The sequence below is a fragment of the Molossus molossus genome, unplaced genomic scaffold (assembly GCF_014108415.1).
Source record: "Molossus molossus isolate mMolMol1 unplaced genomic scaffold, mMolMol1.p scaffold_m16_p_8, whole genome shotgun sequence".
Classification (NCBI taxonomy): Eukaryota; Metazoa; Chordata; class Mammalia; order Chiroptera; family Molossidae; genus Molossus; species Molossus molossus.
Window position 1 is genome coordinate 34,832,529 of NW_023425402.1, and position 18,607 is coordinate 34,851,135.

At 37.5% G+C, this 18,607-nt stretch overlaps 1 protein-coding gene across 1 annotated transcript in view; it reads left to right on the forward strand.

Moving 5' to 3' along the window:
- COL19A1 (collagen type XIX alpha 1 chain) overlaps positions 1–18,607 on the forward strand; it is a 325,038-nt gene that overhangs the window by 135,284 nt on the left and 171,147 nt on the right. The window contains exons 12-14 of the mRNA XM_036248752.1: positions 6,193–6,246; positions 16,507–16,560; positions 18,447–18,482. Coding sequence (XP_036104645.1) covers positions 6,193–6,246; positions 16,507–16,560; positions 18,447–18,482 — 144 coding nt within the window. The remainder of the gene's footprint in view (positions 1–6,192; positions 6,247–16,506; positions 16,561–18,446; positions 18,483–18,607) is intronic.

The window sequence follows — 18,607 nt, forward strand, 5'->3', positions numbered from 1 at the left end:
GCAGTGGGCTGGGAGTCTTGTCTCAGACTCAGTTTCCCTACTGTGAAAATGGAAATAGCAGGCCTTTTTAACAATTTTCTCCTTTCTCTCTTATAAAAATAAAAATCATATGGAAATACAAATGACCTGGTATAACCAAAACAGCTCTGGAAAAAAAATCTGAAGGACTAATACTACTTGATTTTAACATTTACAATCACAATAAAATAATAAGAAAGTATTGTGTTAGTGTAAAGATAGATAAATAGACCAATGGAAAAACTAGAGTCCAGAAATAACGGCATATATGTGAACAATTTACTTTCAACAGAGGTACAAAGACAATTCACTAGGTAATGGATAGTTTTTCAACAAAACTATTGGAATAATTATTTTTTAATAAAAGAATTTCAATTCATATCTGTCACATTATTTATTATATGTATATTTATTCATTTTTATAAATAACTAAATTTATTTACATATAAGTTCTTAGATGCAACACTAGAAAGACAATTCATAAAAGAAAAAGTTGATCCATTGGAATTTATCAAAATTTAAAATCTTTGTTTTTTTTAAAGACTCTGCTAAGAGAATGAATAAACAAGTCACATTGGGAGAAAATTTTTTCAAATTACATATATCATAAAAGGCTTGTATCAAAATATGTAAATAATTCTAAACAAATATTCCAAAATTTTTTAATGAATAAATGATTTGAACAGACACTCTCTATAAAAACATGAAAAATGCTCAACATTAGTCATTAAGAAAATGCAAAAGCAAAAACATTTTCAAAACCATGGAAATGTTTGTTAATTTGATTGCAGTTGTTTTATGAGCATATACATATGTCAAAACTAATCAAGATATGCTCATCATATATGTGCAGTTTATTGTATGTCAATTTTACCTTAATAAATATGTTTTAAAATTTTAAAGTTTAAAAGTACCATTACAAAAATAAAAAACCAAAGTACATTCTGGGAGTAAATATTTGTAAATCATATATCTGGGAAATAATGTAAATAACTTATATAAATAATATATAAAATTCTTCTACAATTCAGTAATAAGATAGGCAAATTAATTTAAAATGGGCAAAAGATTTGAATGGACACTTCATCAGAGAAGATATGCACATGAAAATTAATCATTAAGATCATTAATCATTAATAAAAATGCAAGTTAAAACTGCAGTGAGATGTCTCTATGCACCCACTAGAGTGGCTGTAATAAAATAAGACTGACAATACCAACTGCTGGTGAAGATTAGTAGAAATTTGAAACCCTTGTACGCTGATGATGGTAATGTAAAATGATACAGGCACTTCAGAAATAATTTTGGAAGTTTCCTAAAAAGTTAAACATGTGCTTATTATATGATCTGGCAATTACACTCCCAGGTGTTTCTTTACCCAGGAGAGATTAAAAAAACATGTCCACAGAAATACATGTATGCTGGTGTCCATGGCAGCATTGTTTAGAATGGCTAAATATAGGAAATGGGTGAGTAAATAAACAAAATGTGGTATATGTGTCCACACAAAGAACACTGCTCAGACATTGGAAAGGATCTCCTATCCATGCAACATGGTAAACTTCAAAACCATTATGCTGCATCAAGGAAGCCAGACCAAAAAAAGTTGCATGTTGTATGATTCTATTTATATGAAATTTCTAGGAAAAAAACAAAAAATATACAGACAAAATCTGTAATTGCCTGGGCTGTAGATGTGATAGGCAACTGACTACAAATGAGCATAAAAGAACGTTCTCGGTGATGGAAGTGTTTGAATCCTGTGTTGACGGTAGCACAATGATATACATGTACTCGAGTTATTGAATTATACATGTGAAACATGTCATTGTTATAGTGTATAAATTATGCCTTATTAAAATTATTAAAAATTAAAAGGATATCTAGGTTGGAAGTAGAAATTTGAGACTTATTAGTATGTAGATGGTCATTGTAATTATAAAAGTGGAGAAGATACCGAGGAAAGTCTATTGAAAGGGAAAACCTAAGAACCTGGGACAGCCCTGGCCGGTTTTGCTCAGTGGTTAGAGCGTCAGCCTGTGGTCCAGAGAGACATGGGTTCAGTTCCTGTTAAGGGCACGTACCTCAGTTGCAGTTTGTTTCCAGCCCTGGTTGGGTCGTGCGGGTGGCAGCCACTCGATGTGTCCCTTTCACATCAATGTCTCTCTCTCTCTCTCTCTCTCTCTCTCTCTCTCTCTCTCAATGGAAAAAAATAAATAAATAAATTTTAAAAAAAGAACCTGGGACAGATCCCTATGGACCAGCAATCCTTGAAGTACTGAGGGAAAAAAAGAGAATGAGAAAATGTGGTAATCAAAGTAGAATAAAAACCAAATAGTATAGTGTCTCAGCAAGCAAGTATTGCTTGGAGAGTGCTGGTCAAAAGAAAAGATATCAAATGCTACAGATGGCTCTGAGAAAAAAGACCAAAAGGTATTTAATGGTGGTCACCTGAGACCTTGGAATGAGCAGTTTTTGAGAAGCAGGTCAATCTGGGAGTGAGTGGGAGGTAATGAAATGCAAACAAGAAGTATGAGGAGTCTGTTTCCATGTTCATCTGAAAATGGAAGGAGGCAAATGAAGCAGAAACTGACAGGAGAGGCAAGTGAGAGGTTTTTGTTTCAATAGAAGATTCAACACCATGTTTCACTGTAGTGGAAAAGAAGTGAGTAGGAGGAAGGATGTTGAGGATTTAGAGGAAAGGGTATAAATTTAAACATAAATTGCATGAGAAGAAAGAAGATGGGATTGAAAACACAGGTTGAGGGATAAGCATTAAACAGAGAATAAAATAATTCTTCCATGCATAAGAATAGAGGAAATGAGCCCTGGCCAGTTTGGCTCCGTGGTTAGAGCATCGGCCCGCGGACCAAAGAGTCTCAGGTTCAGTTCCGGTCAAGGGTGCATACCTAGGTTTTGTTTCGGTCCCCTGCCCTGACTGGGTTGTGCAGGAGGCAACCAACCAATGTGTCTCTCTCATGTGGATGTTTCTCTCTCTCCCCCCCGCCCCCCACTCTAGCTGAAGATAAATGAAAAAAATATCCTCGGGTGAGGATTAAAAAAATAGAGGAAATGATTATATAGATAAAAGTAAATTCATAGATTTTAGGCATTAAGGGAAAGTTTGTTACATGGCTTCTGTTTTCTCTATAGGAAGCATGGTCATCTGAGAGTAAGAGCTGAAGTCCTAATTCTGAGGATTTGAAGGGAGTAGAGTAGTTTAATGACCTAGAATGAGGTTAGTGATCATGAATTTTTAATGGTGCTTAACTGCCCAGTTATATAATTTTCTCTAGAATAACTCAGCAGACTAGGAACAAGAGAGGAGATGGATAGTTGGATTTATTGAGGTTGGCACAATCAGAAAGGCAGAGAAGGTCCAGAGTGTGTAGAGTAGTGATAAGAAAGCAGTTGAAGGATAAATCATGAGCATGGATAAAAATGAAGAGACTGGAGGCTGATGGACATCATCTTCACTTGAGTTGCCCTGAAACAAATTTCAAGACAATGCTTTGGGCAGGTAGTTTATTTGAGAGGGATCTCAAGAAGCAGATATGAGGGAATGGGGCAAATAAGTCAGGTAACAAGGAAAAACTAATAAAAGGGTGTTTTTTTTAGCTCATTATAATTGTGGGGAACTAGGACTGAGTAATGGCTGGGGTCTCTCTGAGGAACAATGTGGAGCGTACCTTGCAATTGTTTCTGCAGGCTAGGAAACAGATGCATTAATCCACCAAATCCTGTACCCTTCGGTGGAAGACTGCTTCCAGGGACCTTATATGCCCCACCCCCTTCTTTCTAGGCTGCCTTTCTAGGGATGAACAAACACTTCAGCTTCAGAAAAGTCCCAGAGGCAGAGAAAAGATAGGAAGGAGAGTTGAGCTTCAGGTGAAATGTTGACAGCATCTAAGACCCCACAGGAACTGAACGCTACAACTTGAGCTGAAAATGAAGGAAGCCTAGGGCATGTAGTAGAAGTCCAAATTAGACTGATTGAATAAAAGTCCCTAGAAAATCAAAGCAGTTGAGCAAATAACTTGGGATAATAAGAGGAGTTCTTTGACTATGTAAAAGTTACATATGTCCTCTGAGCTGTTCATTTATCATCAGTAAATGGGGATGAGAAAGCCCACTCGTAATTACTGCTAGAATTAAAGAGTCCTTACTATGTAAAGCACTTGGCATAGAGTCTGGCATGTAGTAAGGCATATAGGATAGAAGCGGGATATTATTGCTAGTATCTATGGAAAATTAATAATGCTCGTAACTACCTGCATGTGGATAATGAAGGATTAATTCAACCTCTATAAAAAGGTTTCACTACTTACCTGAATGCAATAATTTAAATACCAATGCATTTCGGTTTTGTGTGGAAGGACATTAACTTTTCATATAGCATTTGAAATTAGTTTCATCAAAGAATAGACATTGGGAAAATCTTAAATGTAATCTAATTCCCATTTATCCTTTTTTCCTTTGGTTGGGATTGCATTTAAGTTTTTGTCAGTCTAGAATGATTTATTGTATTTTCAAAGCAATCTTCAGCAATGTTCTGTTGGTTTTGTTTTTTAATCTTTTCTGCTTTTGAACTTATTCAAACACTGAGAAACAATCTAAATGCATCTACTCTCCAACAACCTCTCATGGAAAATAAATTTTCTTTCATTCTAACTTAAATCTGTAGTGCTGTGTTTTTACTCATTTTCTTCTCAATGGAGAAAAAAAGAACAGCTGGCTATTGTCAACTTTCTTTTGTTTAGGATTTATTTAGTATGCAGTGCTTGAAGGTGATAAATAGGTAGATAGATAGATAGATAGATAGATAGATAGATGATAGATAGATAGATAGATAGATAGATAGATAGATAGATAGATAGATATAGATATAGAACTCCCACTGCTTTTTTCCCCCCTAAGAATAGTATATTCTACAATGTTGATGCTTTAGAGTTTACCTAGTCCCAATATATAACCGGATGAATTGATACCAGTTAAAATATTATTGTCGTACTGCATTTCATATTATGGCTTGTAGTAAATGACCTGATGCACCTTTGCTCAGTTACCAATTGCAATGTTATTCTTTTTCTTATAAATAATAAAAACTCTGTGCATTAACTAGTAAGACACCATATACTTTTTCCCATTTTGCCTTTTAGTTAACTTTATAGTATTTATTGTTGCTTTACAGATATATCATTAGTGTCTTGTCAACTATATAATTTTTTCTATTATGAAGTTTTTCTGTTGGTTTCATGCTTGAAGACATCCTACTTATCATGAGCTCTGAGCTATGTTCACTTATATTGTCTTCTGCCCCTTTAATATTTTTTATTTTTAAGTGAGCTCTGTAACCCATCCAGAATTAAATACAAGACTGAACATTTATTTTTAATAAAGTCCATGTTGTTTATTACAGCTTATTGTTTCGATCTGTTTAACATTTTATATTACAAATCTGTTACCTATATCTTCATAATACATATTAGTAATTCTCAGTTGGAGGCAATTTTGCCCTCTATGGGAAATTTGGCAATGTCTAGAGACATTTTCATTTTTTAGGATTGAAGTAGAGGGTGGAGGGGAGAGGCTGGCTGCTGGCCACTAGTGAGTAGAGGCCAGGGATGATGCTAAACAATCTACAATGAATAGGAGAGCCCTCAACAAAGAATTGTCAATAATGCCAAGGTTAAGAGAACTTAATGGGTGAGAGAGATTGATCCATTGGGTACCATTTCTCTGCTAGTTATATACTCACCAATAGTAATATAACCTGGCCTGTGTTTCTTTTTCCAACTCTGATTATTTCCTTGTGATACATTCTTAGAAGTGAAATCACTGATCCAAATGAAATGAAAAGATGAAAGACCCTTGATATATATTGTCAAATTGCCCTCCAGAACATTCCTTGTTGCTTACAGAAGCAAAAAAATAATCCTTGTTTTATTTCTACTCTAATTATTTTTATGTAGCTTTTGTTTGAAGCTTTAAACCTTAAACCTCTCTTTGGTTCTAGAACTCAGAATTGTTTTTTTTTAATAAATGTTTCTTTCAAGGGATTATCAAAGTAATCACGTTGTTATAAATACCCAAACAGTGTAATTCTTTTGTTTTTTTCTTAGTAAAGGTGCTTACATATGGTATTTTTCACTGTATAAACTGTTTCTTTTTAGGGTGTACAAGGAGAAAAAGGAGACCCAGGTCTGGCAGGCATTAATGGACAAGATGTAAGTCGAACTCTCTTTTTTCTAATAGTCTTTACATTTTGCCACTGAAATATGTTGGCTATCTATTGCTGTTATGATTCAACCATAAGAATCAAGACAATTTTTCACATGGCTCAGTAGAGGCCCAGCGGTTTTAATTTTACTGCCTTTGGTTCCTTGACTTCATATACATTTGACCTTTGAACAATGTGGAGATTAGAGGTGCCAAACCTTGCACAGTCAGAAGTTTGCATATAACTTTTAACTTCCCCAAAACTTAGTTGGTTACAGGGAGCGCGCGCGTACACACACACACACACACACACACACACACACAGCCTCCATGGATACCAAAATCCGCAGATGCTCAAGTACTCTGTATAAAATGGCATAGAACAGTACATACAGCTGGCCCTCCACATCCACGGACTCCCAACCACATATCAGAAATAGTACAGGTACTTATTGAAAACAATCCATGTAGTGTATACATGGACCCATGTAGGTCAAACCTGCTGTGTCATCCTTAACAGCCCTTTCTTCCTTGTTGTTTCTGGCTTATATTTTTTCTAGGCTTCCTTTCTCTGTCTTTTTTCTTCTTACATTCTGCTGTAGCTTGTTTTCTCACCCAGGGTTCACTTTTCATCCTGCCCCAAATCTCCATCTACTGAGGGTTCTGTATAGGTAGGATCACAGTGATGAAAAGAGAAGGAAGAAAGGAGGGGAACATGTATCTGTGTTGCTCACCCTCCGGGGCTTGTAGCTCCTCATGGATACACTTGCCTGTACCATCCTCTAATCTTACTGTCTCCTCCCCTGTCCCTTAGGACACTTATCCTCTGGAGCTTTACTTTCATTCTTATGATAAAATGTGAAGGCTAGCCCAAATCTGGGGTTTCCTCTGAAATGTAGATTAATCTTATTTGAGGTCATCAAACTCATTATTTATTATAGATACACTAACTTAACCAAGGAACGTGTCCACAATGGGGAGATATTTTTCTCCATAATGTTCTTTTTTCACTTGCATAAAAACGTTTCTGAAAGGTTCTGAAGGGCCACACTACTTGTTTGATGGATAAAAGAAGAACAAACTTAGATTTGATTCCTTGATGCCGCGGAAGTGTTACGAGCCCTATCTTTCCCGTGAGAAAGGAAGCCGATCATTAGCAATCCTTGGGGCCTTTGGACAAAGTAAGAGGGACACCCGAGTGGAGGGTGCCTCCACAGGAGAAATATCCCACGAGTGAATCTGGTAGTTAACAGGGGCATGAGGCCTGACCCCACCCCCACTGCCCAGCTTTACTCCTATTTACTTTCCAATAAGCCTCATTCACATCTTTAGTATGACCCTCATTCATTTTCCTCCCCACTTCAAGGTCATTTTTATACCAGAGAGGAACTAGCACTTACAGCTAGAGGGGCCTCTGCCTCTGTCCGGCCTCCTTACGGTGCTCCGAGCACGGAATGTCGCAGCTGTGGGCCCACACATTTAAATGGAACCTCGATTTGCCTCCGACCCCTGTACATTGCAGGTATCTGGTGCAGTGGTACAAGTTCCGGAGAGGAAAGCCAGGGCCCAGTTTATGTGCCGGTTCGGACGCTGGCTGAGAAAAAGCACTTCTCAAAGTGATGGACTGTGAATAGATTCTAAAGTCCCCAGAACTATGATTTTCTACAAAGAGATGATTAAGATTACACATTTCAAAAGCACGATGAAATTTAGAGCACCCATTCGGGTTTCTGGAATTCCTGCTCCATGTGAGGTGCTGTGGGGGGGCTAAGGCAAGAATACAGCTGGTGCCACGATAGGGAAAGGACTCCTGTGAGGAAGGGTGTCCTTCCTCCTCGGAACGGAGAGATGTGGTCCAAGCTACGTTAAATGAAGATTTGTTTCACAGTGTGTTCTATAAAACAGGGAATTGGGGCCTTTGTGTATTTTTTTTTTTTATCATACACTTCATGAAAGAAAAGACCTTTTCTTGAAATTCCTAGTACATAGTAAATGTGTAGAGTAAATAAGTTCTCAATAATTACTTGCTAATGTTTGATTTTAAAAATTGGGAGATGATTCAGATTGTTTAAAATGTAAGTAATTAGAGCCTAAATTAGGGTAGGAGAGATGAAAGAGAGGGCATAGCAATGGAAGGGATATTACAAACGTAGAATATATACAATTTGGTATGTGATTGCAGTGAAAACTCAAAAATAGCCCAGGGTTTTGGCCATTCAGTATGGGAGCAATGCTATCTAACAGGAAATGTGGAAAGAAATTAACTATATTGTTGCAGAAGATAACCAAGCTACATATATGTGGGTTCTCTGAGATAGATGAGCAAAACACATGTTTTTATAGAAGTTTATTGCAATGTCAGAATTGAAATAGAGAAAGGATTGTCCCAAATATTTGAGTAAAACTGGAAGGAGACTTGAGGGGTTGGAACCTGAAATATATTTACATTAACTTAGAGATCTGGAAAAGTTTTTTGTGGTGTCTGAAAGTAAGGTGAATTGGCCTTTTAGAATTAATCAATGGATTCACATTTGTATTTGAGTGCCCATTGCATGCCCAAACACTCTGGCAGCCATTGTCTGAGTCCCAAATCATAATATACCAACCTGTGGAGGCAGCCCACAGCCTGGTGTGAACTAGGACCTTTCCTCTTTGAGGAGGATCTTGGAAGTGTCCTTCACATGACCCCAATCACAGGCTGTTATTTCTTTAGCATCATCACTGTTTAATGGAGCTCATTAGGTACATCATAAAGCATGACAAAGCACATTAGCTGACTTTTCTCCCTTGGTTACTTAATTAATATGTACATGATATTATTTTCCTTTCCTTAATTTTGCCAAAGATATTTAGAAGTCATGACTAAGGAGAAATAAAAAAAAAAGGTAATATAAGTTCTCCTCTTTCCCCTTTACCGTCACTGGGAGTGTAGAATCAAGTGCTCTGCTATTCCATCATTGGTGGTGGTGGTTTATTGTTTATCAACTGTGTTCATGAGGAATTTGAAATTTGATTCTCACCCCAGCTTTATGGGCTTGATAGCCTGTTTCAGAATCAAGAAATAAAGGCTTGGGAAATTAAGCAACTTTCTTTTAGAAAATGGTTAATCAGCCTTTAACCATATGTTTAACTAAAAAGTCTTATTTTCCCAATAAATCATGCCACTCTTGTCACTGTCTGTTTTGCAATGCTGAAATAAACTAACCGTGCAAACTAAGATCATTCAGCACCAAAGACAGTTGTCTCTGACTTTCAATGAGCACAGGTACACGTTGTTAGGGAATGAAGTGTATTATCGTAGCTATTTCAATTTGAATTGAAGTCAAGCCATGATGGGGATTATAACTTCAGAAATATTGTTAGAATGCATAGTAAATCAACTCAGTGGGCAGTCTCACTCCAGCTACTTTCTAAGTCATAGAAAATTGGAAGAATTTAATATTCCCACTAAATGAATCAAAAGCCTTTTTTAAAAATAATCTTCTTGAGTATGACATATATCTTGATGTAAATGTATCTTTCAATAGTTTCTTCTGTGCCAGCTTTCCTACAAAATGTGCAAGCTCACTTCAGAAAGTAGAAGCCTTATTTAAAGTGGAGGAGGGCCCTGGCCAGTTTGGCTCAGCGGTTAGAGCGTCGGCCTGTGGTCCGGAGAGACCCGGGTTCGGTTCCCGCTAAGGGCACGTACTTCGGTTGCAGTTTGTCCCCGGCCCTGGTTGGTCGTGCGGGTGGCAGCCACTCGATGTGTCCCTTCACGTCGATGTTTCTCTCTCTCTCTCCTTCCTCTCTCTCCCTCCCACTCTATCTGTACAAAAAATGGAAAATATCCTTGGGTAAGGATAAAAAAAAAAAAAAAAAAAATGTGAGTTAAAAAAAATAAATAAATAAAGTGGAGGAGGCAGCCCAGCTTGTTTGGCTCAGTGGTTGAGCGTCGACCCATGCACCAAGAGGTTGCTGGTTTGATTCCTGGTCAGGACACATGCCCAGGTTATGGACCCCATCTCCAGTGGGGGGCATAAAAGATGCAGCCAGTCGATGTTCTCTCTCATCAATGTTTCTATCTCTCTGTACCACTCCCTTTTACTCTCTCTAAAAATCAATCAATCAATCAATCAATAAAAGGAGGGAGCAGTGGTTTGGTCTTTCTCAAAGGGATACTGTTGGCATTTGCTTTGCCATATGGGACTGTCTTACAAGAGCAGAATGTTTAGCATCCTTGACGCTCACCAATTAAATGCCAGTAGCAAATCTTAGTCATTAGGGGAAAAAAATCTCTGGTGTGTGTGTAAATTGTGGATTGATCTCCAGGGTATTGGGGTATTAGACTGAATATATTGGACTAAGCACATATTGTTTAAATAATGCATGTCAGACATATATGGAAATTGTCACAAATTTTAATCGCTAGAATTTAGCCTTCAAAATACAAGACCTCAGCTTTAAAACATTCTAGTTTATAATTAAATTATTTTGATGGTGACATACTGTGAGGCACATTCAACAGTGGCATCTTAGAACAGACTTGAGAGGAAGTCTTACAAAGCTGACAATGTGACTTTTGAAGCCAGACGACCTGGGCTCAAATCCCAGCTAGGCCACTGCCTGGCTGCGTACTACTTGGTACATTACTTTTGCTCTCTGTGACTCAGTTTCTTCATTTATACAATAGGGTCTTAACATTAATAACACTAACTTAGGCTCTTTTTGAGGATTACAGGGTTTATCATATATAAAGCACGTAGAACAGTGCCTCACATATAGTAAGAGCTATATAAACATTTGCTATCTTTAGAAACTGTGTTAAATAAAACACATATATCTCTAATAGAAGTAGCTTATCATTTGTTTTGTGGTGTTTTATAATCTTAGAAAACTAGATTTCAGTCATTGAGTTTCATTGCTTCCTCTGCATCTTTATTATTGTCTCTCAAACATCCCTTATCAGAATTACAACATCTGATGTTCCTAAAATAATCACATTAATCTCCTTATACCAGTGCAATCTGTACTACTGAATTAAAAAATATTGAAATCACAAAGCTATCAGCTGGCAACAGCTGGTGCCATTGCTAGAGAATAAGATTCGGTCAGTACAAGATAGGTAACGAATTAATTGATGGGTTAAAAATTTTAACAAATCACATTATTTTGTATCATCTTCTGAATTTCAAAGATGCTACATATCATGAGTCGATCTTCCAATAAAAATTAATTTCATAGTCTACCTGCTTTTATAAATGTGGTTCTAATTGTCCTTCAGCTTTCCGCTCGTCTTTGGATGAGGACCTGTCTCTACATAACATGTAGAATTAACTGCTGTGCTTTTCAGAATCTTTATATACACGAATGTTATTGAGAACCTTGATAATAGATGCCTATCTTATTCAGTTTTGAATTCAGAGTCTGTTCCCTTTGATTCTTCATGCTTTACAGTGGGTGCTGTGTCTTTTTCCCCCTAGCACTCAATAACCATCGATAGCAGCACCAGTGTGGCATGAGGAGAAAAATTGCACTCGAGAAAAGCATTACAGACTTGTTTCTCAGAGCTTGTTATGAGGCCATGGCCTTAAAAACATCGTACTTTGTCACAGGAAGACATGAGTTACGTGGGCCCCCTTCGGTGGCCATAGAAGCAGAAGCTTGACGAATGCGGTGCTTCTCGATTGCGTTTTATCCGTATGTGAGTTAAAGCACAGTTGTACATATCCATCAACGTGAGCACAAAACCGAACCATTCATTTTCCATTCAACTTGGACTTGAAAGTAAAATCAGCACTTATTAAGTGTCTACCATGTGCTCAGTGTTTTTACATGTGATTTTCAGAACCACCTTTCAAGATAGCTATTATTTATATGTGGTTTATAGGGAAGCTCAAATAACTCACTCAGATTATGCATAAAATGTGACTCCTTCCCAGTGGCTCAGCTGATTGAACATAATCCTCATCATCCCCTATACCAAAAAGGTTGCTGGTTTGATTCGTGGTCAGGTCACATAACTGGGTTGCAAGTTTGATCCCCGGTTGGGGTACATACGGGAGGCAACCAGCAAATCTCTCTTTCTCTCTCAAATCAATAAAACTATCCCCAGGTAAGGATTTAAAAGAAAAAATAATAATAATAATAATACTCCTTTTCTGATTCTTCTGAACTCCATCTGCAGTAGACTTAGGTATGTCTGGGAACTGCTCCCTTCACATCTGCTATATATTTCTATAATATCACATCAACTTGTTTTGTTTGTTTTTTTATCCTCACCCAAGGACACTTTTGCATTTATCTTCAGATAGAGCAGGAGGGACTGAGGGAAGAAGGGAGAGAGAGAAACATCAATGTGAGAGAGACACATCAAGTCGTTGCGACCCACATGACCCCAACCGGGGCAGGGGACAAACTGCAACTGACATACATGCCCTTAGCGGGAACCAAACCCGGAACTCTCCAGTCTGTGGGCCAACACTCTAACCGCTGAGCCAAACTGGCCAAGGCTCACATCAACTTGTAATTGTTTATGTTATTCCCCCTGCCCACATCCTGACTGAACAAAGGATAGTTAACTGAATCAATGATCAGCATACGTTTCTTCCCAGAGGTTGTAGTTAGGGTTAGTTTTTCAGGCAGAAATTCTGAGAAAAAAAAAAAAAGATGTATTATTTTATGCCTAAAAATATCTTTGTAACATGTAACATATGTGATGATTATGACGCATAGGAATAACTAGAAAACTGATCTACCCAGAACTCAGGGTAATCCCATGCCCCACCCCAGGGTTAACCATTTTCCTGAATATTGTGTTTAATGTTTCCTTCTATTTTAAAAAATAATGCTTTCATATTCATATGTTCATAAAATTATAGGGTTTAGCCTTGCTTGTTTATAGATTTTTAATAACATTTGTTGACTAAATGGATGGATATTTGGTGTCTTTCTCAGCTATCTATTTCTTTAAGGAGAGTGTCACACTAGTAAAAAGAGAGAAAACCTCTTTTTAATTAATTTTTCAGCTCAGTAAATGGCACAACCTCCTCACCAGTTACTTAAGCCAGGTGCAAATCAGCCCTGATGCCTCCGTCTCAGTCCTCACCCCCACCTCCAGCCTATCTGCAAATCCTGCCCTCCAGTATGTGCCAGTTTGACCACTTCTCTCCCTCTCTCCCACCACCACCTGTCTCAGCCATCCTGCTCTTGTGCTTGGAAAGCTGTGATGGCCCCTTTTCTGCTTCCGCTCTTGCTACCTTCAGTCTTTTTTCATCTTGTAGCCAAAGTGATATATTTTTGAAACATAGTCACATCATGTCATTTTCATACTTAAAACAATAAGTGGTTTCCCACTGTAGTTAGAACAAAACCTATCCTTCTTACCATGTCCTGCAATTCTCCATGTGCCATGACTCCTCCCTAACCTTGACTTAATCTCCATCTCCTTACCTTCATGCGCATGACACATCTTTCACCCGGGGATTTGTGCTAGCTGTTCCCCTACCTCCATGCTTTTCCCCAGGCTCATTGCATGGCTGGGTCTTTTGAAACAACAAATGTCACCTCCACACAGAGGCTGTTTCCGACCACCTCAATTAGAGTAACAATTCTCTCTTCCTTCACATTTATCACGTTCAGCTTGTTGACTTGTTTATTGTCAGTCACACTTCTCTTAAAGCATGAGTTCTGTAAGGGCAGGTATCTTAATTTTTTTAAAGAAAATATATTAAAATGGTACAAAAGATTTGTAAAAATATATATATATATACATACACACACACACACGTATATGTATATATACATGTTTTTATTGTTGACATATTATAGATGCCCTCCAGTGACCCCCTCTCTACTCCCCTCCTCCCAGCCCCTAAGCCCCCAGACCTTCATCACACTATTGTCTATATCCATGGGCTATGCATATAAGGATGTAAGTTTTTTGGTTTATCTTTTCTCATTTCTCCCCTCTGAAATATGTCAGTCTGTTCTGAGATATGCCTCGGGACTTATTTTGTTGGTCAATTCATTTTGTTTATTAGATTCCACATATAAGAGAGATCATGTGATACTTGTCTTTCCCTGATTGGCTAATTTCACTTAGCATAATTGCTACAGGGGTATTGCAATAAGGAAAAGAGACTGCTCTTAACCCTGAATACAACCAGAACAAGTGGGATTTATAGCCAACCCAGGGAGTGATGAGCCAGTAAATGGGAAGTTACTAAGAGCAGACATCAAGGGTAAGGGGATTCTCAAAGGTGGAGGATGAAGGGCCTGATCAGATATCAAATGTGGGGGATAGGATGGGGACTAAGGTTGAGGCTTAGTCAAGTTGAGAGCTCAGAGGAGCCTGACTGAAGTTTGGTCAAGGAGAGTCTTTGTGAACTACTTGTTCTCTTTTTGTGTGCCTCTATAACACCATCTGATAGTAATGCATTATGTTGTGTATTATATAATATGATGCATATGATATTACTTTAAAATATAATATTAAAAATTCAAGGCACGTGTAAATATGGAACATTTCTAGTAGCCACATTAGGAAAAGTAAAAAGAAACAGGTGAAATCAATTTTAATCACATATTTTATTTAATCCCACATCCAACACGTTATTCATCATTTCAATATCTAATCAACATAAAAGTATTCATGAGTAATTTACATTTTTTGGTGCCAAACATCAAGAAGCCCATCGTATTTCACACTCACAGCACCTCCCAATTCAGACTAGTCACATTTCAGAAGCTGCCCGGGCCCATAGTTACTGTTTTGAACAGTGCACCCTGGAGGCTACAGCAGTGACCACACGCAGGTATACAACAAAAGTCCATTGACTGAATGGGTGAATGAATGAGTGAATTCAGAATAAAATCTACCACAGACCTGGCAGTTTTCTTCCCACAAGCATTCAGAATGTGTAGGTGCCAAGTTTTACTCCAGGGTCATGCATAGAGCACGTGCTGCTTGATTTGGGGCAGATTGGCTATTTCAGATAATAAAGGACTGCCACATCTCAGATATGATTAAACTTTTCACTCATCCTTGTTCAATAACTGCTGCAAGGTAATGATGGAAGAAACATGGCTATAAATTTCGTCCACAAAGATGTTGATGCAACTACAAAGGTTTTTTTGGCAATTAGATGCTGTTTTCGTACATAAAGTCTTTTTTCCTTCCAAGTGTAAGACTGCAGTTTTCACATGCTCTCTGCAACAAGATTTTAAGTATCCAGTTTTCTTTTGTTCCTGTGACTGTATCACTGGCTTCTATACTAAGTAAGCTACAGGTGATGGCATTTGGCGTTGTTCATTTACCGCACAATGTCAGAGCAGTGAGAGCTGGATTCTTCTGGAACAGTAAGAGGCCTGGGTTTACTGCTTTGTGCGGCCTCGGGATTTTTCTTTTCTCCAGTATTGTTCTTCCCTCATTCAATGTGTTAAATTAAGTACAAGGAATGATATTTGTTTCCTATTGACCACACAGTCAGGGTGTGTCTGTCTAATTTTCTTCCTATTCACACTAGGAATACTTTCGGCTGTAGAATTTATCTCCTCCGATGAAATCTGTGTGGTTTTCTGAAAGCTGTCATATCTGAATCAGATCAACTAAATACCCATGAAAACACCCAAGAGTCTAGAAGACTCATGAATATATTTATCTGATATGCTATGTCACATATAGTTTCAATTGATAGCTTTATAAATCCAGGTTTTAAAAAGAGATAGACATTAGAGAACTAAATCAGACTTTGCAACAGAAAAGAAATTGCATTTTAGCTACAGCTTTGTGAGTGATAGGAAAAGAATACATCTTTCATTTATTCCCTCCCCCAACAATTAGATTTCTTGATAGAGACATAAAAATATTTTTTTTATTTAAATCTTGAATTTGGGGGACAAGCTTTTTAAATAAAGGCCTAATCAATGCTAAATCAGAGGTATTTAAAACATCTACAAATTTAATCCAAAGTGGATACTTAAAAGCTCATATAGATCTAAATGATGTTCTCCCAGATGGTGAATTAATGTAATTTTAGCAGGAAGCAAAGTTGCACAAATATGCAGTATGGAGGACTCACACTGATTTAACGTACCGTACCCACCACAGCGCAGATGTTGCTTGTCATTTCGCTGCCAGTTGTCTCTGTTTCTCTCCATACTACACACTGACGAGTGGGATTTGGGAGTTCAGTAAATTATGATTTATTTTGTGACTAATGACTTGTTAGACATTGAAGCTTTCTATGCACTGTGTATAGAAATCACATTGGTTTTATTTTTTTATACAGGGTTTGAAAGGTGACCTGGGTCCTCGTGGTCCACCTGGCCTGAAAGGAGAAAAGGTATCATATTCACCTAGAAAAATGCCAATCTTTTCCTAAAAAAAACCCGGAGAACCTGTGCAGTGACTTTTCATTGATGCTATTTAACTGCCAAAAGTTAATTTTGTTAAAATTAACCAAAAGCTGTTATGTTAAAAGCATCTGAACAAGAAAAACCTTTTTGGTTCATTTAATTAGTTTGAAGAGACTAAATGCACAATTGCTAGTCCACATTAATTTGTGTTTATAAGATTTTCCTTTTCCCTCTCTTGCTTAACAGCATTAGGTATTCCATCACCAAATTAGCAACCGTGTCCTGTATCAGGGAACTTTGCCAGTAGCACTGAGCTGCTACTGTAATGGTGAAGCAGGTGGCCTTGGGGGAAAGGAGGCTAATTTTGTATCTCAGTCTTAGTCTAAATGCTCCATTTCCTGCCACCTCTTCTTGTATGCCGTGTTATAATGGCATATTGGCAATTGACCTTGAAAAGAGAATTAAGAAATAGTAAACGCAAGAGTCATTCGGCACAAGGTCATTGGATGGTCCCAGTTTAATGAGAATTGTGTGTGTGGGTGTTCTGCACTGTATTTTGTTCTCCACCCTCAGCACATTTAGAAATCCTTGCCTGTCTTCAATATTTACCTCTGCATTAAAGCCGGTCCTGCAAATCCTTCCTCAGTGAGTGAATTTAGCTGCATCAATGTTTCTTAACAATGATTGATTATTTGTATGCAGTTGTTCCCCCAAATAATGATTACACAATGCTAAGTTTTAACTTTCGAGGTGACTGTATTAGATGAGAAAAGAGAAAGTTATAGAGATACAGTCATCCCTCGCTACTTCGCACTTCGACTTTCGCGGTTTCACTCTACTGCGGTTTTTTCAAATATACTCATTAAAAAGTTGATCGAGACAGTGAAAATGATACAGCATGTGCTTGGTTGTCTGAGTCAATTATACACCCCTGTATTACAACTAAAATTAAAATTACTGTATGGATGGACTGTAGACCTATGTATTCGAGCACCCCAGGAATCCTTCAATGCCAGGTGCAACCTCTAGAGTCTGGAACGGATTAACCGCGATAAATGAGGGACGACTGTACTCTTCATGAGAATACGAGGTCCCTGTGCCCCATGCTACAGAGCGTATGATCTCCATCATGTCCACTTAAACAAGGATCATATCTGTGACCCTTGGTATTAATGACTATGAGTTCTTATGAATTAAATAGGGGAGCAGATACAATAAGGCATATATGTGACATATTTCTAAATCAGAAAGCAGTAAACTTTTAGATGAACATTTTTTAAAGCTTTTGACTAGTTTGTCAATACATCCACCTGGTAATTTGTATTCACATACATCAGCAAAGCAATTTTAGTATTTAAAAATACATAAACATAGGCAAATCCTCTTACAATTGATGACAAGTGCAATGCCAATTCAGCAGAGCATTAGAAGAGGCAGTGGGACCACTTCTTGCAGCTGGGAGGCATGACGTGGGGACATCCATTTATTATTTCTGCTGATCCTCATACTAACTTTGTCAGAAAAATTGTTCGTCGTTGTGACACTTCCCAGCTGCTCCATTGGCAAGTAATCATATTTGAAGAGATAGTCTTTCTAATTTTGGATTAGTAGACAAAAGAATAGAAATTAGATTATTTTAGCCTTTCAAAACAACTTTTGCAAGCATGGGGGTACACCAGGTGATATTTATATCATGAGAGCTAAAAGCACATGATACATTTTTTATTGTGCAGCGACTTATCAAGATAAACTTCTATTTCTTCTTTCTTTAAGATTTTTCTTGCTATTGCTTCTATCCATTCATAAAATTTATAAATATAATGTGTAAAAAAGAGACTGTTGGTAATTGCACCTTTTCTTTAATTTATGCTAGGGAGATACAGGACCTCCAGGACCACCAGCCTTAACTGTAAGTATTCTTGAAATAAAAATGTAAAATTGAAATATGTCATTCTATTTATTATTTACACAACATCATAAGTAAACCAGAATTTAAGCCATAGGGTATTTTGAGAGTTGATAGTGACCTCAGTA